At 42.6% G+C, this 26,123-nt stretch overlaps 2 protein-coding genes across 2 annotated transcripts; one reads left to right on the top strand and one right to left on the bottom strand.

The window, feature by feature from the left end:
* Positions 1-185: 185 nt before the first annotated feature.
* LOC109257196 (olfactory receptor 6K3-like) lies at positions 186-1,136 on the bottom strand. Its single transcript, XM_019433158.2, has one exon. The coding sequence runs from the start codon at positions 1,134-1,136 to the stop codon at positions 186-188; it is 951 nt and encodes a 316-aa protein (XP_019288703.2).
* Positions 1,137-24,819: 23,683 nt separating this feature from the next.
* On the top strand, positions 24,820-25,818 carry LOC109257213 (olfactory receptor 6K6). The gene has a single exon (XM_019433174.2). It carries the CDS (start codon positions 24,820-24,822, stop codon positions 25,816-25,818), a length of 999 nt encoding a protein of 332 aa, XP_019288719.2.
* The last annotated feature ends 305 nt before the right edge of the window (positions 25,819-26,123 follow it).

The raw sequence follows: 26,123 nt of genomic DNA on the forward strand, positions 1-26,123 counted from the left end.
TCTATCCACCTACGCATGTCTGAACAGGTAGTCTGTGATACATTAGACATGTATAAATAGAACAAACATGGGAAGAAATGGAATAAGTAGAAACTATCAGTGTGACAACGAATGACCTATGTGCTCGTTTTGTGGTTTAGTATCTTAGAGTAACATCCAAAGTGAGAGGCGCCTATGGGGTAACATCAACTTGCAGGTGCATTAAACACCTTCTGAAGGCGGAGAAGCTTCTTAATCGCAATCTTCATGTCCTTGTTTCTCAAGCTATAGATGATAGGGTTGAAAAAGGGAGCAAGAACGGCAAACATCAGTGCAATGACTGTGTCCAAAGTTGGTGGGAAAGTGGTGGAGAAGCGCAGGTACATGAGGGACACGCTGCCATAGAACATCAAAAAGACACCAAGATGAGACGCGCAGGTAGAGAAGGCCTTCCGGCGGCCTTCGGCAGACGGGATCCTCAGGGTCACGGTGATGATTCTGACATAAGAGACAGCGATAACCAGGACAGAGAAGATGATGGCCGCAGCATGGATCACATCCTCAAGCAGGATCATGGACGTGTCTGTACAAGCCAAGCGCAGTACAGGTTCAAAGTCACAAAATATCTGATGGATTTGGTTGGGCCCGCAGAAAGGCAGTGTGGAAATCCAAACAATCTCTGGGAGCAACACAAGAAAGCCAAAGATGCAGGAGCCTGCAGAGAGCTGAGCACACAGCTGGGGGGTCATAATTGTCGGGTAGCGGAGAGGGTTGCAGATGGCAATGTACCTGTCAATGGCCATGGTGGTCAACAAAAGCCCCTCGGAATTTCCCAGTGAATGGAAGAAGTACATCTGCAGGAGGCAGCCAGTAATGGAGATGGTCTTCTTCTCGCAGATGAGGTTGAAGAGCATCTTGGGGATGGTGGCTGTCGTGTACCAGATCTCCAGGAAGGAGAAGATGCTGATGAAATTGTACATGGGGTTGTGGAGACGGGTGTCCATCCTGACTGCAAAAAATACAATGAGATTTCCAATCACAATGAAGATGTAGATGATGAACAAAGGAATGAAGAGGAGGAGGCTGCCATCTTCAAACTGGGGGAATCCAGAGAAGAGAAACTCCGTCACTGTCGAAGTTCGGTTATTTCTTACCATGGGCTCAACAGCCTTAAGTGTTTTGGGTAGAAAGACACAGCTCACTCCCTAGATGAAATATAAAGAGTTAGATCTCTTGGTTCAAATAAGATTCAAAGGAAGAAATGCTTTAGTTAGATGATTTATCCCTATCATTCTTGGGTTAATGAAACATGTCCATTTAGTATCTACTATGTGCTAAACACAACTGTAGGCTTGTTGAATTCAATAGTGAAGAAAACACCCCATTTTCATGGAGCTTATATTCCAATGAAGGAGACAAATAAAAATAAGTAAGATTGTATAAGGTCATCTTTATAAGCTATGCTAACTAAAGCAAAGTAAGATATTAGGGGGACTACTAATAATCACTTTTTATACGAATTCCCAAAATCATTTTGAATCACATACCGGATACATTCTCTAATGTTGCTTGGCTATAGATTAGACGATCAAGACTTTTAGTTATTTTCCTGTCTACACAGTTATTGTCAAGTTGTATTCTGCATTTTCTGGAAAATCCCCAGTTTTTGGTATTCAGTTCCTTTATCAGACCACAGAGGAATTCTGAGTGTAGTTAGAGAAAGGGTGAGGTTTTTAGGGAAATATTTCAAGGTGAAGCTATGGTAGGAACCTATTCCCAGCAGCAGAAGAGATAAAGCTAGTGGAAACTGGCCAGCACAGAGGGAAGAGAAATTCCAGAAACTGAGCTTTAGAGGGTTCTGGAAGAACAAAGAGGGCCCAGTCTGTGAACAGGGAGTTCTCTCTTGAGAAACCTGTTCTTGAAATCTTTCCATCACGCTTCTAAATGTCAGTCCACCAGAGATATTAAAAAGAAGCAGAGAATGTTTCTGAGCTAGCTAAGTCTCCCTGCATGGATTGTTTATAGTCTGACAAAGACCATCAAGGAATTAGAAGGTGAGAGCCAAAATGTGACATTCTAGCACAATTTGGGTCCCTTGAAATTGCATGAAGTATGAAGAGATCTCTAAAAGCAGTTCAAGGAATCTCATCAGGTGTACTGGGTACTATTCCCCAGCAATTCAGAAACCTGAATCGAAAATGAGCCAAAGAGAAATATTGAGAACACAAAGGAATTTGAAAGATAAGTTCTCTTTTGAGATCGTGTAGAACCTTTTAAAAATGAACTCCTCACGGGGTGCCTGAGTGGCTCAGTCAGTTGAGCGTCTGACTCTTGATTTCAACTTGGGTCATTATCCCAGGCTTTTGAGATCAAACCCCGATCCAGCCTCTGTGCTGAGCATAGAGAGTCTTTAAGATTCTATCTCTTTCTCCCCCTACCCTTCTCCTCTGCTCTCTCTCTCACACAAAAATAATAAATTAAACAAACAAACTCCTCATACAATGAAATTAGGACACTTGATTATGCTGTATGCCAATATTCCCTAGGAAGGCAGGGATATTTCCCCTGAATTAACACTACTTGAAAAATTACTTATAAGCAGAATCAATGTAAAGCTTACAACTTTATTAAAAAATACCATTTGAAATTCCAAATTAAAATGAAGCATTTGAAACATAGATGGAGCCAATGGAAAATATTTGGCTCATTCTGAGATTTTTCAGAGATCTCATTACAAAACTAAGTATATATCTTGAAAATGTTCTTTTAAGAACTGTGTTATTTATATAGACTAAATCTGACAAATATCACTTCGGCAACTTCTGGAAAATCAAGTGCCCACAGAGAATTAGGAAATGTTTATTATTCTTATACATGCAAATCCCTCACATTTTCATAAAATAAGAGGATTATAAATATTCTAAAGATATTAATTGCCATTCATTTTTCTGCCATTTATAGAACATATGCCATTATAGGACATCTGGCATATGAATATGCATATAGAATGTATACACACATACAATGATTGTATATGTAATATAATGTATACATTCATTCAATGTAACCTCCGTTAAAACTCAGGTGGGTTTTTAAAATAGATATCAAGAAGCCGATTCTAAACTATAAATGAAAAATCGAGGGACAAAGCAAAACATCTTGATAAAAGAGAACAAATTTGGAGGACCCAGAACTGCTGATATACATTTCCAGACTCACTGTAATGCTAAAGAAATCAAGACAATGTAATATTGTCAGGAGAACAGACACCCAGATCAATGGAGCCAAGGAGAGTACAAAAATAGACATTCACATATATGGTCAAGAATTCAACAGAGGAAAGAAGGTATTTTTGGCAAATGGCACTGGGAAAACTGGGCATACATGTGCTAAAATAAATCTTGCATCACACCCAAGAATGAACACAACATGGGTCACAGATCTAAATGTAAAACCAAAACCATAAAGTGTCTCCCAGAAAACGGAAGAGAACATCCTTATGACCTTTGGCACAACAAAAGTGTGGATGCTCTAACATCAAAAGCTCAATATGTAAAAGAAGAAACTGACAAACTGAACCTCATCAAAACTGATGGCCCTCAGGAATGAAAAAAAAAAAAAAAAGCCACCCTGGGAGAAAGTATTTGTGAGATATGCATCTGCCTAAAGACATTTCCAGAAAACAGGAAAACTCAAAACTCTTAAAACCGCAACGAGATACATCACCGTCACACATTTATAAGAACAATTAACCTATTTTTTGTTTTAACAAAACAGCTGGTGATGCCAAGTGCTGGGAGGGTGTGGAGTAATTATCTTTCCTGCAGGTGCTGCTGGGAACACAGAATGCTGCAGCCTCTGTGGAAGAGAGTTTAGCAGTATCTTGTAAAATCAGACACGGATGTCTATCACCTAGCATCCCCACTCCTAAGTATTTAGCCCAAAGAAAGTCTATGGCCACACCAAAACCTGTAAACAAATATTCATAGTGGCTTTATTTATAAAACTGTAAACAACCCAAATGACCACCAACTGGCAAAGGGATAAACGAACTTGGTACCCGTATAATACTATTCAGCCATGAAAATGAATGACAGACACACAATGTGGATTCATCTCAAATGCACTGTGTTAAAGGAAAGAGGTCAAAGGCTACACGTTGTATGATTCCACTGCTAGGACGATTGTGGGACGAATGTTTTTGCTCTCTGCCGCTCAGATTCACACGTTGGAACTACCTCCCAATGTGATGGTGTTAGGAGAGGGACTTTGGGGACGTAATAAGGATTAGATGAGGTCATGAGCACGAGAGGCATTAGTACCCTTCTAAGAGTCTCGAGAAAAGTAGCTTCTCTGTGTCAGCTGCCATGTGAAGATTCAGAGAGGAGCAGTCATCTACAAACCAGACCCCAGATCTTCCTGACCTGGGCCTCAGTCTTCCAGGCTGCAGAGGTGCTCGATAGAAATGTGTGTTGTTTAAGCCTTCCGGTCTGTGACACGTCTGTCACAGCAGGCTGGATGAACTAAGACAGAAACTGATACTGAGAAATAGGGATGGTCCTCTAATGAATACCTGAAAATATGGAACTAGCCTGGGAGCTGGCCAACAGGCAGAGGCCAGAAGAGTTTACAAGAAAGTATTTTTTGCCTAAGAAAATCTCAGTTCCGGGGGGATGGACTGGTGCAGTGACCCACATCTGTAGGGAAATCATCAGCAGTAACTTTGACTCGTCACTCTTGATAAAGCCAAGGTCAAATAGAGAAGAAGAATGGTATGAGCCTGGGGAAGTCCATTGGAACAGACTTGCCCTTCTCGGTCCTCTGGACTCTGAGAAGCTTAAAAGAGGTAAGTGGAGGGGCTTGGAGAAACCCAGAAAGGTTGGAAGAACAGGGCTGAACTGAAAGTCCCAGAAAGGTTAGGCTGGCCCAAGACCCAAGCGGATGGAATCAGCTTTGCTTGAGAAAGGGAAAAGATTTAAGTTACGCAAACGTTTCAAATAAAGGGCTTAAAAGTCCAAGGCATAGGGATAAGAATAAGGAAACAGATCTCTCCCACTCTCGTCTCCGCCTCAAAATTACATATGCACTGAGGAGTCTGGCCCCTGGCAGAAAACCTGTATGATTTCCAGCCGTAACTGCAGGCGATTGCAAAAGCTTTCCCAGGCAGGACGCCCAGGGCAAGCCGCCCCATTGACACCAGACTTGGTCCTGGCCTGTGCACCACAGACTCTAAGGGGATGGCAGCGAGGACTGTGGCTCCTCTGGCCGGTCATGCCCTTTGTGTGTTTCCAGTCAGCCCAGCAAGCGTACTCTTACGTCTGTATCTGTAGCCTTGGACCAAGGTCCTCTTCAGGCACCTCTACTGATGCCTCTGCAGGGGACAAGGGAGAGGAGTGGACTTAGCTGACTTAGTCCACGTTGTATCTTCTCCTTCTCAGGGTTCCTAAAACTTCTGGATCCTTTTGTTCGGGGGTCCCACAACACTGAAATGACCCTCGGGCTTGCGCCGCTGCTCCTGACCCCTGATCAGTGCTCAGTTTCACAGGGGATAAGAAATGGGCTGCAGGAAAGTGCTTTCTTTGTCTTCAGCCTTCTGCTCATGCTATCATAGTAAGTGACTAACACGGTAAGGGATCAAGAGCTTGGCGGTTACTTTCATCCGGCCTCAATGTTGTTTCAATCTGCTGCTCTCTCTTAGCTCAGCTGAACCCCTGGCACACATGTAGATTGTCCGGGAAGAGGCAAAGAAGGTTCATACTTCTCTCCATTGGCAAATCAGTACAAAGGTGAGCACGACCACCGTCTTCAAACCGAGACATCTTGGACCCTCCCAAGCAGACACAGTTATTGTCTCACTGTGTTTCTGGCATCTCAATTTATTTCTCCGAAGTGAGTGATGATCACCTCTTTAATAGAATCTGGGTCCTTATGTTTTGGCAAAAGCAATGTTCTACTCTACAGAAATCAATGTGCCAATTCGAAGTTTATCTGTTGGAGACTGGAAGGAGACAAAATGAGCTCACCTAATCCTACCAGGCGAAAGGAAGGTGGGTAGAAAACATTAGTCAGGGGGTGGGGGGGGTCCAGACTGTGTTCAGTCTGACTCACTTCCCTGATACAAGATTTTCAGGAATCTGAAACTCAGGTATGTCTGCACTCTTTATTCATGACCTTATTTGGTTTATAGTCCTCTGACTGGGAACAGAGACCAGTATGTAAAATGGTGTCCTCCTGGATCAGAATTAATTTTGAAAAAATCTGAGGATGTGCAAAGAGAGGAACAATATCATTAGGGGAAAAGTCTTATTCAGCCATCATGCCCCAGACGTATGACATCATCACTATTTTTTTCCCTTTTTGAGGGACAGAGAGCAAGAGAGAGAGCAAATATGAGCAGGGGAGGGGCAGAGAGGGGGAAGGGGAAGAGAGAGAGGGAGAGCGAGAGAATCCCAATCAGGATCCACACTGTAAGTGCAGAGCCCGATGTGGGGCTCAAACTCAAAAATCATGAGATCATGACCTGAGTGGAATCCAACGTCCAAAGTTTAACTGACTGAAACACCCTGGCACCCCCATCACCACCAATTTTAAATCCTATAAATATATCTCCTCCTGCCTGAGCCCAATTGCTTTCTGCCATTCATGCAATCTCAGATATGTCCCCAGATTTTGCTAGTGAAGTCAACATAAGGAGCACAGGCTAAGTGTCCTTTTCTTCTACCCACTAGGCAATTCACTTTCTCCTTGACTCAGGACAAACCCGCACCTTGGACCCACATGCCTTTTTCTCTTACCCCCTGGCAGAGACGAAGGAGGTCCTTTCCTGGGTTTATGCGGCTGAAGTCCCTTCAGTTCATCAGGTGGACTGTTGTAACCTGTTTCTAAAATACTCTTGGGAAGATTTCTCTACCGGAGATTTCCCCCGATAACCAGAGAAAAAACATCCACCCCATTTCCCCACAGATTAATTAGTGAGACCTCCTCCTCTGATCTTTTCTCATCAGTTCTCCTGAGTAAGAGGAACTCCAAGAGTCTTTTTAAAATATGAGCCTTCTTTGATATATTTGCTCAGAATTAATAGATTATATAAATACATATTTTTTCCAGTTTTATTGAGAAAAATTGACATCCATTACTGTATAAGTTTCAGGCACAGCATGACAGTTTGATTTACATCTGCTGTGAAATGTCCAGCTAACATCCATCTTCCCATGTAGATACAACGCAAAGAAAAGAAGAAAAAAAGGAAGAAAATTTTCTCCTTGTGATGAGAGGTCTTAGAATTTCCTCTCTTAAGAACTTTTCTATATACCATAGAGCAGTGTTAGCTCTAGTTATCACGCTGTACATTATATGCCTAGGATTTATCTATGTCATAACTGGAAGTTTGTACCTTTTGACCACCTTACCTCTCCCTTCCCCTCCCCCTCTACCAGAGTCTGATCTCTTTTCTGAGATGTTTTTTTTTAAGATTCCACATATAAGTGAGATATAGTACTTGTCTTTCTAGGTTTGGCTTATATCATTTAGCATAGTGTCCTTAAGTTACATCTATGTGTGGCAAATGATAGGATTTCCTCTTTTTCATGACTAAGTGATATTCCACTATATATATGCATATATATATATCACATTTCTAATATATATATGTATATATATGTGTGTATATATATATTAGAAATGTGATATATGTATATATATATATGACATAGGTTGTGATATATATATATATATATCACATTTTCTTTATCCACTCATCCATTGATGAATACTTAAGTTGTTTCCATGTCTTGGTTACTGTAAACAATGATTCCATGATCATGAGAGTGCGAATATCTTTTCAAGTTGGTGTTTTCATTTCCTTTGGGTATATTCTCAGAAATGGAGTTGCTGGAACATATGGTAGTTGCATTTTTAATTTTTTGAGGACCCTCCATATTGTTTTCCAGAGTGGCTGCACCAGTTTGCGTTCCCACCAACGGTTCAGCAGTGCGGGGGGTTCCCTCTTCTCCACATCTTCACCTGCACTTGGTATCTCTGGTCTTTCTGGAGATGATCATTCTACCAGGTGTGAGGTGATATCTCATTGGTTTTAGTTTGCATTTTCCCAATGACTAGTGATGTTGAGCCCCCTTTCATGTACCTGTTGCCCTTCCATTTATCTTCTGTGGAGAAATATCTATCTAGGTCCTTTATCCATTTTTTTAATTGGGTTGGGTTTTTGTTTTTTAGTTGAATGAATTCTTTATAGATTTTGGATATTAACACCTTAACAGATACATGGTTTGCGAATGTTTTTTTCTCATTCTATAGGTTGTCTTTTCACTTTGTTGATGGCTTCTTTTGATGGTTGTGTGCCACCCCCTTCTGGTTCTCCTTTCCCACTAGAGGAACCTAAGGCTCAGGGAAACTGCTCCATGTGCTGGCCTGCAAGGAAGGGTGATGGGTCAATTTATAGACACTTCTCTTCCCCTTCGACCGCAGTCTGTCACGGTCTTTGTGGTGAAGGGCTGCTTCAGACCCACCCCTGAACTCTAGGGTTCTCTCAGGGGTGTCCTATTTTTGAATAGTTGTTATTTGTTCTTGTGTAGAGGAGTGAAGTCAGGGACAACCTATGTCATCATCTTGGTGATGTCACTCCTGAAGCCACATTTTAATGAAGAATTGCTTTCAACTGGATTAGGGATTTGTTCCCCCTCTTTACTCTCTGAAAGAGTAGTAGCATTTTCCAAGGTCTGTTGCGTTTCCCCAGCACACAATTTCCATGGCAATAGCATTGTTGACTATGTGATAGGCAATGTCATAAGAAGTTTTTTAGCAGCCGCTGCGTGAACATCACACACTAGCCTGTGGAAGGTGAAAGAACACAGGGAAAAGAGTACAACTGTCTTAGCTAATGCCAGCCTGTTCAGCCCGGGGTTCCTGGCCAGCCGCTGACCCTGGATACATGAGTGAACCAGGACAAGTAGAACCACCTATTTGATTCCAGGCCAAATTGTCAACCCATAAATTAACAGACAAATAGTTTCTGTCTTAAGTCACTAATTTTGGGGACGTTTCCTTTCTGTAGTGAAAGACAATGGATACGGTTTCTTAAACCAACCTTTCCACCTGTACCTCGGCTCCACTCTGATCGACTATCGATACAATAGAAATGTGATTCTAAGAATGTAATTGCTTACTTAAATCCTTCCAGGGTCCTCACTTGGCAATTGAGATACATTCCAGTATCTTACAACATGACCTCCAAGGTTCTGCATATTTTGCCTCTAGCCTTCACTTCGTGACTCTTCCTCTGTCCCATCTGCACATCTGCATTTGGTTCCTATAGTGCACTCAGCTGTTTAATCACCTCAGGGCATTTGCACAAATGATTTCCCTTACGCACTTTCCTGGCTGATTCCTTCTCAGTCTTCAAGTGTCAACCTACATGGTACTTCATCAAAGAAGCCTTCTCTGGCATTACTTCCGAATAGATGTCGATGTTTATTAATTCTTTCGACACATTTTGTTAAATCACTCTAGAAAAGATTGTGCCATTTTGACATCTCATCAGTACTGTTGGAGAGTGTATATTTTCTTCATCACATTTAAACTATCATTTTTAAGGTAAAACGTGGCTTTTAATAACGTGCAATACTCTCTTATAAATAAATTAGAAACTATAATTAAATACAAAAGTGAACATAGAAACAACCTGTGAAATATGTATACAAAGGTAATTAGAGTTGCCTGAGTTCTCCTCTCAGATTTTGATGGTTTCCTGTCTCACATTTAGTCTTTCATCCATTTTGAATTTACTTGTGTTTATGGTAAAAGAAAGTGGCCCACTTCCATTCGTCTGCATGTTGCTGTCCAGTTTGCCCAATACCATTTGCTGAAAAGACTATCTTTTTTCCCATTAGATACTCTTCCCTGATTTTTCAAAGATCTGTTGACCATATAGTTGTGGGTCCATTGCTGGGTTTTCTATTCTGTTCCATTGATCTATGTGTCTGTTTTTGTGCCAATACCATACTGTCTTGATGACTGCAGCTTTGTGATATAGCTTGAACTCCAGAATCATGATTTCTCCAGTTTTGTTTTTCCTTTTCAGGATTGCTTTGGCTATTCGGGGTCTTTTGTGGCTCTATATCAGTTTTAGGATTGTTTGTTCTAGCTCTGTGAAATGCCGGTGGTATTTTGCTAGGGATTGCATTAACTGTGTAGATTAAATGTGCTTTGCAGGTGTTGATGAAAATGCAGAGAAAGGGGAACCCTCTTGCACTGTTGGTGGGAATGCAAACTGGTGCAGCCACTCCGGAGAACAGTATGCAGGTTCCTCAAAAAACTAAAAAGAGAACTACCCTATGACCCAGCAATTGAACTATTAGGTATTTACCCAAAGGATACAAAAATACATATTTGAAGGGGCAGGTGCACCCCAGTGTGTATAGCAGCATTATCAACAGTAGCCAAATTATGGAGAGAGTCCAAATATCCATCCACTGGTGAATGAGTAAAGAAGATGTGGTGTATACACAAAGGAATATTACTAAACCATCAAAAATAATGAAATCTTGCCATTTGCAATGATGTGGATGGAGCTAGAATGTATTATGCTAAGTGAAGTAAGTAAATCAGAGAAAGACAAATACCATATGATTTCATCAATATATGGAATTTAAGAAACAAAACAGATGAACATATGGGAAAGGGGGGGAAGAGGAGAGAAGGAAGCATACCACAAGAGACTCTTAACGATAGGGAACAAACGGAGGGTTGATAGAGGAAAGAGGGGGGATGGGCTAGATGGGTGGTGGGCATGAAGGAGGGCACTTGTGATGAGCACTGAGTGTTGTATGTAAGTGATGAATCATTCAATTCTACTCCTGAAACCAGTATTGCACTCTATGTTAACCAAATAAAATTAAAACAAATAAACAGAAACACACACATAAACAAGTGTAATTAGAGTTAAAGACTCCTTACGTTAAAGTTCTTCTTGTTTTCATACTAAGGGTTGCGACCTGTTAATAGGTGGTGAAATCAGTTCCAATGTTAATGGAATAGAATAAGGAGAAAAAAAAGAATACAAAAGACAAGAAACACTGAATGGAGTAAGTGTAAGTACTGTTTTATAAAGTGTTTTTGTTACAAATATGGAAATGAATATGTATGTATGTGGATCTTATATTGTGATTTAAAATATGTTCTTTATTGTGAATCACAGTTAAAATATTTCAGTGATCCCACTTGTTCCTTAATACCTTACTTCTCTGCTTTCATCAGCAGTTAAACTCCATGAAAGAATTATCTGTACTTGAAGTTTCCAATTTGTTTTTGATTCTTTTCTATGGCATTACTCAATTCGGGTTTTTCCCTGCAACATTTCATGCACGCTTCTCTCATTGAGTTCAAGAGTGGCCTCCAGGTGACTACGTCCATGGCCAATTTTCAGTCTTCATTTTACTTGACTATTGCAGGATTTGGCAAAGTCAATCACTTCTTCCTCCTTTATTTTGTTCATTTGGCTTTGGGAACACTTGTTTTTTTCTTCCTATTGGGCACTCTTTCTGAGTCACATTTTCTGATTCTCCCTATTCCCCCAAATCTGTAACAGTGGAGTGCCCCCAAACTCATACCCTGGGTGGTTTCCTTCAGTCTCACGGCGTTAGATACATGATATACACTAATGATTGCCACATATGTCTTCATCCTGGCCTTCACTCCCAAGTGTGAAGGCCCACCTATCCAGTGTTTTTAGTAGATTTTCAAAAGTCCACTTATGCTTAAACTAAACTTATGATTTCTCTCCTCCCAACATCCCCTTCTGGTTTCAGTTAATGGCATCTCTGCTATCCCAGTTGGTCATCCTTGACTCTTCCCTTTCCCACTTCATTTTCAATCCATCAGAAAACCTGTTAGCTCTGTTGTCAAATTATATCTAGAATTCAGCCACATTTCTTCACCTCCATTGCTGCCATCTTGACCTAGGCCACCATCATCTCTCACAGGATTGTAGCAATATCCTCCCCAGGACTCCAGCTTTCTCCGTGTCTCCCTTCATTGTCTTCTCAACGGGAAGCAGCCATGTTTGTTTTTTGTTTTTTGTTTTTGTTTTTTTAATTCTAAATCAGGATAACTCTCCTGTGTTCCAAACTCTCACTGGCTCCCATTCTCAGAATAAATTAGGAAACTATAAATACATACAATAGCCTTTGAGGCCCTCGAGGTTCCATCTTTTTTATTTCCCTGCACTTGCCCTGCAGTGGTCTCCCTCCACCTCTACTCCATTCCAACCACAGTGGTCTCCTTGAATCCTTGAACAGGCCAGTGCTTGCCCACCTTGGGGCTCTCTCACCAGGTTTACCTGCTGCCTGGATTATTCTCCCTCCACATAACCATACGACTAACTTCTTGTCCAAATCCTTGTCCAAATGTGACCTACTAAATGAGGTCCAACGTGACCACTCTGCTTAAAATTATGATCTCCTTACCCATACCAGACCCTCTTGTCCTGCAACATTTTCTTTTCTTTTTCCCACAGGACATAGTTTCATATAATTTGCCAATTTTCTGGTTTACTATTAATATGTATTTTAAATTTTTTTTTCAACGTTTTTTATTTATTTTGGGGACAGAGAGAGAGAGACAGAGCATGAACGGGGGAGGGGCAGAGAGAGAGGGAGACACAGAATCGGAAACAGGCTCCAGGCTCCGAGCCATCAGCCCAGAGCCTGACGCGGGGCTCGAACTCACGGACCGCGAGATCGTGACCTGGCTGAAGTCGGACGCTTAACCGACTGCGCCACCCAGGCGCCCCTATTAATATGTATTTTAAAAAACATCTCCCCTCACCACAGTGTTAGCTATGTAAAGGCAGGAAATTGTTCTCAACTGTATCCCAAGCACCTGAAACAGTTCTTGGCATAGTAGCCTCAGTAAATAATTGTTGCAGGAATAAAGAAATGGGTCATATAATAATTTCTGTAGTGGGTTAGCATCTTTTAAGCCCAGAAAGATTTTAGAGCCAACTGTAGAAACAGGTAATAGAATCAAAACCTATCATTTCTCTTTTGCCCTAAGAAAAGTCTATGCATTTAGTATTTTGTGTATTTGCATTATTTAATTTAATTTATAATTTAATTTAATTTAATTAAATAATTTAATTATTTAACAGTTTGACCTATTAGAATACCAAATCGAACTTCTAATTCGAATTTTAAATTTGTAATAGAGCCAGTAATTTATACTTTTTAAAAATCAACTCTATTGAGGTAAAATTTATAGTTAATAAAATTCAAAATATTACGCTTGTTATTTAAAATTGGGATCTCACCATGTTGATCACAGGATGGAAACACTCAAAAGAATTTAGGATTAGGGGTGCCTGGGTGGTTCAGTCGGTTAAGCTCCTGGTTCACAGGTTTGAGCCCCGCGTCCGGCTCTGTGCTGACAGCTCAGAGCCTGGAGTCTGCTTAGGATTCTGTGTCTTCCTCTTTCTCTATCCCCCCCATCCCCCCTTCATGCTCTCTCTCTCTGGTCTCTCTCGAAAGTAAATAAACATTTTTAAAAAAGGATATCGCAGTAGCCGTATTTTTTATTTCTTTATTATAAAGGTTATTTTTAGAAACTGTAGAGGCTTTGTTATTTAAGTTAGAATATTGAGGTTCTTAAAAACAAAATAATGTATATCATTGAAATGTTTAAAAGGATTTAATCGCCAAGCTTATCAATCAGATGAAATAGTTGTCAAACATCTTTAATAGTGAGGGATAAAATCTATTAGATTTATAAATAGAATGCTAAGATTTTTAAAAATGTTTTTTAATGTTTATTTTTGAGAGAGAGAGACAGAGAGCAAGTGGTGGGGGGGGGGGGAGTGCAGAGTGAAAGGGAGACACAGATCTGAAGCAGGCTCCAGGCTCTGAGCTCTCAGCACAGAGCCTGACGCGGGGCCTGAACCCACAAACCAAGAGATCATGACCTGAGCCGAAGTCGGACGCTTAGCTGACTGAGCCACCCAGGCGCTCCTGGAATACTAAGATTTTTAAGCAGTAATTCAAATATCAAAGAACTAGATTCTTAAATATTTACTTCAAATAAATGTAGTTTGATTTTATAACCAGAGAAACTTCTGTACAATTTTCTTCACACAGAAAACTTTTTTCTTGAGTTTCAAAAAGCTCACAATAATATAGGAAAGGATTTACATTTCCAAGGGTTGAGGGGTTAAGGTAAGCTCTTCTTCTTCCAGGTCGGCACCCCCAAATGGGCCCGAGAGTTTATCCAGCTACCTGGATGGAGGTGACTGAGATCTGCTTCTTGTGTCCTATGCTACTGACATTTCCATTCTTTTTTTTAATTTTTTTTTTTTTTAACGTTTATTTATTTTTGAGACAGAGAGAGACAGAGCATGAATGGGGGAGGGTCAGAGAGAGGGAGACACAGAATCTGAAACAGGCTCCGGGCTCTGGCTGTCAGCACAGGGGCCCGATGCGGGGCTCGAACTCACGGACCGCGAGATCGTGACCTGAGCTGAAGTCGGCGCTCAACCGACTGAGCCACCCAGGCGCCCCTGACATTTCCATTCTTGACACGTCTCTCTTCTTCCCCCAGCTGCTGGCTGCCTTCCTTCTCTTCACGAAACCCCTGACAATTGCCCTGTGTCCTTGGTCTGTTTCCCACAGCAGCTGGGCCAACACTTACTTTTCTAGAGACATTTACCTCAGTCCCTAAAATTACTAGTGTCGTTTGGGGAGAAGGCAGAGACCTTTATCCCAGGGGACAAAATGTGTGTGGCCTTTGTAATGGTGAGTATAAATTCCACGGCAGACAGAGAGGCAGGGAGAAACAATCCGGGGCAAATAAACAGTAAGGAAAAAAGACACTGAGGTGAGACTGGTGTGAAATTTTAATACAGCCTGACACAACACAGAGCATTTTAATATAGTGCTGTTAATTTTAAAAATGGACACATACATGTGTTTACATGATGTGTACATTTTTTGTTTTGGTCCCAAACCTATGTAGGTCACCTACTTAACCTTCAAGCTTCCAAGAGGACCTACCTACTCTGGAATTTTTCAGACAATGTGAACCATAAGCACAATGGGGTTGATGATGACAAGATGACAGAGACGTCACAAAGTCAGTGCCGACATGTGTCTGTGAGTGGCTCTTCAAGCTATAAGGTGATCCTGTCTAACTTGCAAATACTTAGCAGTAATTATGACACCATATGTGACCAACTATTCTGTTAACTAGGCAAGTGATTTTGCTGTTCGGACACTTAAGTTGGTACAGACTCTTCTCAATGGCATTTTGGCAATTTTTATTGAGACTCTTGAGACTGTTTTGAGCCTCCGTTTCACCAAAATAGCACGAGAAAAATATTCTGAAGAGTAAAATATTGTATACGAAGACTCATTGGAGTATTTGTTATACTAGTAAATTAGAAACAACTTAAGTCGGTAGACATCTTTATTGTTTGGAGATGAAATGTTGGAGACACAAAATGAGTTGTGACAGAATGATCCCCTCTGTGGGTAAGAATAAGATCATTTAAAGTGGGTAGCTTAGGGGCACCTGGGTGGCTCAGTCAGTTGAGCATCTGACTTCAGCTCATGTCACGATCTCAGGGGTTGTGGGTTTGAGCCCCACGTTGGGCTCTGTGCTGACAGCTCAGAGCCTGGAGCCTGCTTCAGATTCTGTGCCTCCCTCTCTCTCTCTGCCTCCCCCCCCCTCCCCGCCCCTCACTCTCTCTCTCTCTTTCTGAAAAATAAACATTAAAAAAATGTTTTTAAAAGAAGTCTAATCGGCAGTCCACACTGAACAGGTTTTGTAAGAGCGTCAAATATCCACGTCTGTATCCACACCATAGGGTTCATTAATTAGCATAGAGCAGATCTCCTCAACTGACATTTCGGACCAGATAGTTCTTTGCTGGAGGTGAAAGGCTGGAAGCTTCCCTGACCATTGTAGGACGATTGGCAGCAACGCTGACCTCTACCTCCTGGGTGTCCGTGGCATGGACCCCTCCCCAAGTCATGATCACCAAAATGTCTCTGGACATTGCCAAGTGTCCCTGCAGGGGAGAAGAGGGAGTAAATTCGCCCCAGTTGAGAATCCGTGGCATACGGAATGTTAGAATTGGAGGGGGAGGTAGCAAAAAAACCAGGTGACCAAGATATGTAGATTGGCTGGAAATATACCTACCCCCTCATCTGAAATGATAAAATAACACAACAAGCCAAGCAGCCTCTGAGGCTGGAGGGGAGGGGATAGCAATAGGACCGTGACACATACATTTCTGTGCCCCTCCCTTAACAGACGGTCCATCACCTGATCTCACCAGGTTAGCTTTTCTGCCAGAGAGAATTCTGATAATTTTGTCTTTAATTTGTCTGATTAATTTTGTCTTTGATTTTTTCTTTCTTCTCATAATCAGAGATCCTGAAGAACAGAGATTTGGATGAAGGGCATTAAGAGGCACTAACACGCAGTTATCAAATAAGTCATGGGAAAGACAAGTAGAGCATAGGGAATACAATCAGTGTCGTAATGACAGTGTATGGCGACAGGAGGTGGCTGCAGATACCGCGGTGAACACTGCGTGACGCATACAGGTGTCAGATCACGATGTCGCACACCCCGAACTAACCTAAGACTGGATGTCGATTATATTTCAGTAATAAAAAAGAAAAAAAAAAAGAATAAAGTTGGGACTTCCATGAACTTCGAAGAACAGGTGTGATAATGTGCCTGTTTGCCCTTAAATGCTTGTATGTGTGGCGGAACTCTGAGACGTGCCTTCGCTGTATTAAACCACCTCGGGGTGAAATTGTCAGAGATGGGGACTCCACAGTCGCATGACGGGGGAGCGATGTTAATCGAGCTGCGGCGGGAATCACACCGCAGTCTATAAATGCATCACGCCGCCACGCACACCTTGAACTTACACGATGTTAAGTGCCAGTCATATCTCAAAACTTTTAAATTAAAATCAATACCTCGAAGGAGAAAACAACTGATATCAATCCCAAAGAGTCAAGGCAATTGTGAGCTGACAATAGATACAAAAAATAGATAAAGTTATTCTGAAAGCAGAATTCCAGAGGATTTAAACAAACGGAGAGTCAGCATGGTGTATGGCAGCCAAATATTTTTAATTGTTTTCGTTCTTCCTTTTTGTAAATACAGCAGAATATTAAACCTATGTTGAAACAGGAGAAATACGAAAGGCAAAACTTCCCTTTGTTTTTCTTTAAGAAAACGTCTACTTAAGAAAAAACAGAAGTTCACAAGCAAAAGCAGTGTAGGCTCTGATGGTCTCTTGCCTTAATTACTCTTATCTAGACTCATTGTTTTCAGACTTGATTTGTCCCAGTTTACCGTCCACTCAGATTCTGGAATAATCTTTCTTAAATGCAAAGCTGTCAATACTGTGTCTGAAAACAGACGTGGAGGTGAATCGTAGAGGCTGCCGAATAAAGCCTAAACTTCTTAGCATGATAAATAATGTGAATGTACATGAGACTTTTAAATCATTTTGACATCCCAAGATCTCTCAGTTCTATTATTCCCTGTATAAATTCCTCATGACAGAAGTTAACACTGTTATAATGTTCTGGATTCTTCTTTCAGAGGCAGCGGGGAGATCAATAGGGAAACTAACATTTTGCTCTGTGGCCAATACATTTTGGAATTAGGAAATCGAAACGTGGAAAAGAGGAAAATTGGCAGGTCTTCAGAAACTTGAGTCTTTAGGAAAGGAGATGCATATAGGAAGGCAATATTGGGCCTTCCAATCATATCTAATTGGACTTGTGTATTTTCTGGAAGAGTGGAGCTCCCTTTTAGAATCTCAACGACTAGTCTCCTCTGGCTGCCACGGCATTGCTTTATCTTGAGGGCATTTTCTGATTCCACTAAATAAAACGCAAGCTTCCTACATCAGAAGTTAACCCGGAAATCATGGAGGCTAAGAAAGTCATACAGCTAGTGGCCCAGACAAAATTCAATGATGTTTGTTATGACCATTGGTAGTCCTGGGAAATCCACCAACCCCTTCATCCCTGAGCTATGGGCCTTTCCCCCTACCTCACTCATGCTGCTAAGCCTAGACCAAGCTTCCACAGGTCTGCACTGAAAACGAACAGAAAAAATAAAATTCCCCAATACACAGCCCCAAATGCCACCCATGCACACACCAAAGTACAGAGCCCACCCCTCATCCCAAAGCCACCTCTTCCAGAACCCAGGGGCCACCTCTGTCTGACGAATGTCCTCATCTCCATGGTTGTGCAGTCTACAAACAGGAGAGTTATGACTCCAAGCACAGCCCCGGGCGTCTCAGGGGATCGTCCAGTGGGAGAAGGGCTCTCTTCAGAAAGGTTCTCTCTGGTCCCAGAGAAAGCAACTCCATGTCCCCTGTGGTTAATTAGGAGAACGCTGGCTGCCATGCTCCCCTTTCGTGAAGTTACCACACCTTTGGGAAGCCAGGTCTTTGAGTCTGGCTAGACGCCACATGGCAAGGGATACTTGGTTTTCTTTCTTGTCCAAAGGGTGAGAGGACAGTTTATATAGAAATTATCTGCCGAGACAGAAGAAGGATGAGGAACAAGAGGAGTGAAGCTAACAAAATGTGGTTCAAAGGCAGAAGGTTTTCTCCACTTTGCACCGAAGAAGCTTCAGAGTAGTTCAGCGACACACAGCAACCCTGTAGAACAACATAGAAGATTCTGCCAGCAGCTGCCCAGCGAGGCTCAGCAGAACTTTTCAGAGGCATCCCGGGGATCACAGAGCCATTAGCAGTAGCGGCAGGAGTGAGAACGAGGGGGTCCCACGGAGGGTATGTGGCATGCCTCGATGGTCTCAGTGGCAGGTGCCTTTCCTGCCACTGGAAAGAGGTATTGACGAGCTAGCCCTTGGAGAGACCTGGGGTTCGACAAGTTCCCCCACATAATGAGTGGGGAATACAACCAGAAGGATACTTTCATTCTTTCTTTTTCTCTTTTTTTAAACTAAAACGTGAGTCTAACATTTACCTCCAGGTGAGCAAAGCCAGAGGAAGAAAAAACGTACACCACAAGATGATTTTTATTCTTTTACAAAAAGACATAGAAAACAGGCATGAAGTGTTAAAAAACTAATGGACTGGCAGCAGTACATATAGAAAGGAAATAGAATTTGAAAATGGATTTGAGTTAAAAACAAAAACAAAAGCAAAAACAACAGCAACCCTGATAATGAAAGGAATATACATGGTAGAGTAAGGGTGACACTGTTGACTCAGTGACTAGTTTTTAAAAAGGTAGTATTTTATTTTACTTTACTTTATTTTATTTTATTTTATTTTATTTTATCTTATTTCATTTCACTTCACTTCACTTCACTTCACTTCACTTCACTTCATTCCATGTCATTTCATTTCATTTCATTTCATTTCATTTCATTTCATTTCATTTCATTTCATACAATGGAGCTTTAATTAAACATTTGTAGTACATGCTGTTTGCGATATAAATCACCTTATGAAGGTGGCGCCTGGGTGGCTCAATTGGTTAAGCATCCAACTTCAACTCAGGTCATGGTCTCATGGTTCGTGGGTTCGAGAATCTGTTTCAGATTCTGCGTCTCCCTCTTTCTCTGCCCCTCCGTTGCTCGCACTCTGTCTCTCTTTCTTTCTCTTACAAATAAAATAAACATTAAGATAATTTTAAAGAATCACCTTATTAAGGTGGCATCCATCAATTATAGCAAAATTATTTATTCATTCAACAAATATTTGCATGTAAGAAGGTGGTATTTTAAAACAGACCCCTGATAAGCACTTGATGAATGGATACATTGTTAAAAAAAAATAAGTAATTGGATGAATGAGTGAATTCACTAATTTTAAGAATCTTCTCACTGCTCCCTCTCTATGTTGTCTGCTCCTTCTGCTTATAAATCTGTTCAAATGCATTCATCTTAAAATACATACTCACTCTCTATTTATAGTTGCTTTTGGGCTACCACACGGCCTTCATTTCCCCCTTCTTGCTTTTCTTTAGAGAGTAGATTACCTTTTTATGTCCATCTTGCTTTACATTTTTACCTCTCATTCACACGAACCCATGACCCCAGGTAAGAAAGAACATTATTAATAACTTTGAAGTCCACTAAACGCTCCTCCTCAATCCGAACCTTGCCCCCAAACCCTCAAATGCTGCATATCACCGTTAACCTGGATGTTGTGTTCATTACCCTGTAAGCGTGTGGATATTCAGTCAAAGAAACACAGTGTTTAGTTTTGTCTATTTAACTCTGTGTAAATTGAATGATAGTTTAGGTGTTGTTGCGCAACTTGCTTATTCACTCAGCATATTTCTGAGAGTCATTCATATCAACCTACGTGGCTGCAGCTCTAAATACATACTTCCATCTCGTGTTAATGGGACACAAATTAATCATTCGCTAGGCGTGAACATTTTGTGTTGTCGAGCATTCACGCCTTCAGCTCTGTGAGAGACGACCAAATTGTTTTTCAACGTCTGTATTCCATCAACGAAGCATGAATTTCTACTACTGTTCATCATTGTGTGTGGTCACATTTGTTGCTGTTCAGTTGTACGTATAAATAATGCACTATTTTTTCGATTTGCATTTCCCTGCTTATCAGTGAGGCTGAGTGTATATGTGTGCATCTGTGTGTATATTATATGCATGTATTCACCTGGTTTTTAAAATCGTTTTCTTTTTAGGGGCGCCTGGGTGGCTCAGTCGGTTGAGCGACCTGACTCTGGGTCGGGTCATGATCTTGCCATTCTTGGGTTCCAGCCCTGCGACCGGCTCTGTGCTGACAGCTTGGAGCCTGGATCCTGCTTCGGATTCTGTGTCTCCCTCTCTCTCTGCCCCTCCCTGGCTTACACTATGTCTCTCTCTCCCTCTCAAAAACAAATAAACATTAAAAAAACTTAAAAAAACATCATTTTCTTTTTAATTTGCAGGAGCTATTTACAAATACTTTTGTCAGTTATATCATTTACAAATACAGCTTCCTAACGGGCACTTTGTCTTTTTATTTTCTCAATGGTACCATTTGGTAAATGGAAATACTAATATACCTGAATTTAATGATCTTTTCCTTTGTAATTTATATTTCTATTGACTTAAGATATTTTCCCTATGTGAAGTGATAAAATAGTCTCTCAAATTTTATTTTAAGTATTAAAGTTTTAAAACTAAAAAAAAATTTTTTTCAAAGGGAAGCACCTGGCTGGCTCAGTCAGTAGAGCATGTGACTCTTGATCGCAAGGTTGTGAGTTCAAGCCCCATGTTGGGTGTAGAGATTACTTAAAAATAAAATCTTTAAAAAAAAAGCATTAAAGTTGATTTCTCATATTAGACCTTCATTCTATCTGTAGCTGTATGGGAATGTAATGTCAGGACAAGTTTTATTTTATGTCTCTCGTATGTTTAAATCGAGATTCCCGCACCACTTAGTAATAATCAGCCCTTACTCTGTAGACCCACTGTGCGTCTCTGCCCATCCTCCCCCCCGTACTCTGCTCTGTGGTTTCTGTTCCGCCATATGTCAAAGCTCCACACTGTGTCGGTCTATTCCCTGGCTTCCATTTGCTTGTTATGTCGCTGTTATAACCTTTGATCCATAGTAGGACAGGCCTTACCATTTTAATCTTCTCCTTTGAAATATCTTAGTCTTGTCCCTCCTCCTGACGTTCCCCACTCCACCTACCCAAATGGAATTTTGGTGGAAATTGCATTGAAGGAATGGACTCATTTGTGTAGAATTGCCGTGCTTCTGTAATCAAGACGTTCTATTCATTAATACATCATATCAATCCATTTATTTGGGTGTTTGATATCTTCCAACATAGTTTTATAAAGCACTGCATCTTTGTGTGACACATTCTTTACAGGTCCTTATTTTTGTTGATGTCCCAAGTGATTTATCATTAGTATTATCGTCATTGTTCTGAGAGCAGCAGAGGGAATGGACAGCATGGTGAAAGCTGAGAGAGCGTTTCCAGAGAAGCAGGGCCCCGACTGGTCAGTTCTGACGCCCACCACTACTCCAGCCCCAGGGCCCAGCTCTGTACTCCCCTGTGCGACACAAGGTGATTTGGCCACAAGGAGGCCTTTGAGACCTGACCCTGGGGAATCTCTAATTATTATGTGACACTTTCCCCTTAATTTATCCCTCAGAGGGGGAGAATCAAATACACCACTTGCCTTCGGATCTTGCATCATCTAAAGCGAAAGTCCCAGGAGAGGATTTTTTCTCTAGAAATTCCCCGAAGGGCCTTCTAAGACATCAATACCCCTGCTGACAATCGTCAGGGGCTGGTAGCTGCAGAGACTCTGAAGAACGTCATTGTGGTCTCAGGCAAGGTGAGTGCAACAGACTGTTGAAAGCAAGTTTTCCAATCTAACTGCTAACCCGCCTCCACTCCTTCCGCGCCTGCCTACTGCTTTCTTCGTATCCTTAACTCCTCCGGACTCGGATTTGCCCTCGTTTTCCAAGGTAAAGTTTCCTCAATGTCTGGGGTAAAACTTCAATTTTTAGAACTGTGTTACATGAGCGAAACGGTCAAAAGAATGAAGCGCGGAATCTAGGAGAGCGGTTTTATTCACCCGCAGCTAGCTCTCGAACCGACGGCAGTGACCGGCACTTAGCAGAAGGTCAGTCAATACGTGAGGGTTAACTGAATAAATGTTTGAACGGTGACCAATGGTGCAGCCTTCCTAGTGAGAAGGGCCTCACTCAGGGCGGCAAAGCGGCCACTCTATTTGCCCGCTATGAGTCACTTAGTGCTGAACTTGCTTCCCTTTTCTCCTAACACCGTAGCCTCCTGCTGTGTCCATCTACGTTCTCCATAAAGACCACTCAGCATGGCCATTGTCTGGCTGCTTCTGGCTGAGAAAGGACAGAGAAGTAAGCGGCTGCTTCAGTCAGAGAGCATTCAGACCTCACAGCTCTCCCAATGCAGGCTCCGCCCTTCTGCTAAGCACTGAAGCTTCCTCCCTTCCAAAGCCTTCTTCGAGGCTTGAGGCTGAAGGCGAGAGGCATTTTATATAAATTGCTTTTCCTAACCTGCAATGCATTTATTTTCATCTGCTTTTGGCCTGAAAGAACAAAACCCAACAACGCTCTCATCTCACACTCAGGACAGTCCTGAGGATAGAGAGGTACTCAGGGTACGAAGCAGACAGAATGAACGACTGGTGACTTCGGACCTAAATCCCCCACTGTGGAACAAAAAAATAATCGTGGAATTTTAAGGCCTACAGACCAGGCTCCTAGCAACTGTTTGGGATCCCCGAAAAGTGTATTTGAACAAGTTATTTCTCCCCTCTCAGTTCTCAGCTTTTCTACTTATAAAACAATAATAATCTCTCTGTCACAGGTAGAAATAAATGAAATGAAATAATGTAGGGGCACCTGGGTGGCTCAGTCGGTTGAGCGTCCGACTTCAGCTCAGGTCATGATCTCACGATTCCTGGGTTCAAGCCCCACATCAGGCTCTGTGCTGACAGCTCAGAGCCTGGAGCCTGCTTCAGATTCTCTCTTTCTCTCTCTCTCTCTCTCTGTCCCGCCCCTGCTCATGCTCTGTCTCTCAAAAAGGAATAAACATTAAAAATTAAAAAAAAAAATAAACAAAATCAAATAGTCCAGGCGAGAGGTAATGCACCCTGCTCTCACGAACATTAAATAGCCTTACAAAAAGTCTAGTTGGCCCTTCTCCCTAACAGGTAGATGCTGGCCTGATTTCTATTGCAGCTGGGTTTTGTGGCAGGCGTAGTTACGTTAGAAGTGATTTTTTATTTGGAATGATTCCCTTCCTGTTGGCTCTTTGATGTGGCTTAGGAGGTGTGCGGTGTGTGGAGTGGAGTTATATGCCTGCCCAAAATTCAGTGACAAATAGTCAGGCGCAAGGTGGTTCTGGAGAGACTCTTGGTCTGAGGAACTGTCAGGATCAAGCGCTGAGAAAGGCAGAGAAGGGGGAGAAGGAGAGGGATGTGAGCAGGGGTATTTCCTGGCATCTGGGCACTTGGCATCTAATGAGAAACAGATGTCACCGTGAAACAAAACAGAAACAAAGCAGAAGTGGAGATGACCAGCCCGCCAACCTCACGTTAGGGATCAGGGTCAGAAAAAATGGGAGAGCAGCGTGATGAATTATTGAAACAAGGGCTCCTGACAGTGTCTTTGTATTTTTTTTAACTCGCTATGAAGAACAGGAGTGGAGAATAGTTGGAAAGAAAGGTACACATTTTAAAGCTAAACACACAGAGGCAGAGAGTGAGGGGGAGAACCAAGGAATTAAAAAAGTGAGCCCCCAGCAAGTATTTCTGGAGAATTCATTTGTGTGTCGCTTTGTGTTTTCTTTGCATCCGCTGAAGATGTTTACAAAAGATGTGTTGAGGGGCACCTCGGTGGCTCAATTGGTTGAGCGTCCGACTTCGGCTCAGGTCATGATCTCGCGGTTCGTGAGTTCGAGCCCCGCGTCGGGCTCTGTGCTGACAGCTCGGAGCCTGGAACCTGCTTCGGATTCCGTGTCTCCCTCTTTCTGCCCCTCCCCGACTCGCACTTTGTCCATCTCTCCCTCAAAAATAAAGAAACGTTGCAAAAAATTTTTTAAAAGATGCACTGAGGGGTCCCAAAGCCAAGATTACGATATTTCTAGCAGGTTAGAGATCTCTACAGCTGAGAGATATTTCTAACTATCCTGTCTAGGGTCCCAGAGTCAACTTAGGTAACTTGATCACGGAAAGGAGCGGAGCTGTTTCCGGTGTGTGATCGCCATGCCAATTTCAGGAGTTTCTCTGTCTCTTTTCTTCCGGTGGCAGATGACGGAGTTGGTGACCAGTGGGAATTTGACTACGGTGACTGAGTTCCTCTTCTCTGTGTTCCCACATCTGCCTGAAGGTGGCGTCCTCTTCTTCATTCTTCTGCTTCTCACCTACGGATTTATCGTAACTGGGAACCTAATGATATTCATCGTCGTCCAGCTGGACAGGGCCCTGCACACCCCCATGTATTTCTTCATCAGCATCTTCTCTTTCCTGGAGATCTGGTACACCACGACCACCATCCCCAAGATGCTCTCCAGCCTGATCAGTGAGCACAAGACCATCTCTGTGGCTGGCTGCCTCCTACAGATGTATTTCTTCCACTCCCTGGGCATCACCGAAGGCTGCGTCCTGACGGCCATGGCCATTGACAGGTACGTCGCTATCTGCAGGCCTCTCCGGTACGCGACCATCATGACTCCCAGGCTGTGCACCCAGCTGGCCGCTGGGTCCTGCGTCTGTGGCTTCCTCCTTGTGCTTCCCGAGATCGTGTGGATTGCCACCCTGCCTTTCTGTGGCTCCAACCAGATCCGGCAGATATTCTGCGACTTTACGCCCGTGCTGAGCTTGGCCTGCACGGACACGTCCCTGGCGGTCATTGTGGACGCCATCCATGCAGGGGAGATTGTGGCCTCCTTCCTGGCCATCGCCCTATCCTACATCCGGATCATCGTGGTGATTCTGGGGATGCCCTCAGCCGAGGGCCGCCGCAAGGCCTTTTCTACCTGCGCTGCCCACCTGGCTGTGTTCTTGCTGTTTTTCGGCAGTGTCGCTGTCATGTACCTGCGATTCTCAGCCACCTACTCCGTATTTTGGGACACAGCAATTGCTATCACCTTTGTCATCCTTGCCCCCTTCCTGAACCCCATTATCTACAGCCTCAGAAACAAGGACATGAAAGATGCTCTTGGAAGGCTTTTCTGCCGTCGGAGGAGGGCGAGTGGGGTCGGGGATAGATCCAGGGGCTGGATCCACCGTTTCTTGACTTGTTCGTGAGTATGCTCTGTTTCTATTGGCACAACCACTCACTCTGTTATTACAAACAAGAACAGAAAACTGCTGTGTCTAGGGCATTGGTGGCGATGTCACAGCCTGTTCGCATCCGTGCCCCTGCCGTGTTTGTGGTCTCCGAGGCAGCCCCAATAGACTTTGCGGCAGCACGGCACAGGCTAGCTTCCTCTTCGCCCCTCCAGCTGGGCTCCTGGCCTTCTCCTCTGTGGCCCCACATGCAGAAAAGGCCAGACAGCAGGACAGAAGAGACATGAAAGACACTGTGGTTCTGAAAATTGCCACCATCAACT

The sequence above is a fragment of the Panthera pardus genome, unplaced genomic scaffold, assembly GCF_024362965.1.
Source record: "Panthera pardus isolate Hobbes unplaced genomic scaffold, ASM2436296v1 HiC_scaffold_21, whole genome shotgun sequence".
NCBI lineage: Eukaryota > Metazoa > Chordata > Mammalia > Carnivora > Felidae > Panthera > Panthera pardus.

What these genes read in the sequence shown, in the direction of transcription:
- LOC109257213 (XM_019433174.2), top strand. Translation starts at nt 24,820, where the DNA reads ATGACGGAGTTGGTGACCAGTGGGAATTTGACTACGGTGACTGAGTTC.
- LOC109257196 (XM_019433158.2), bottom strand. Translation starts at nt 1,136, where the DNA reads ATGGTAAGAAATAACCGAACTTCGACAGTGACGGAGTTTCTCTTCTCT.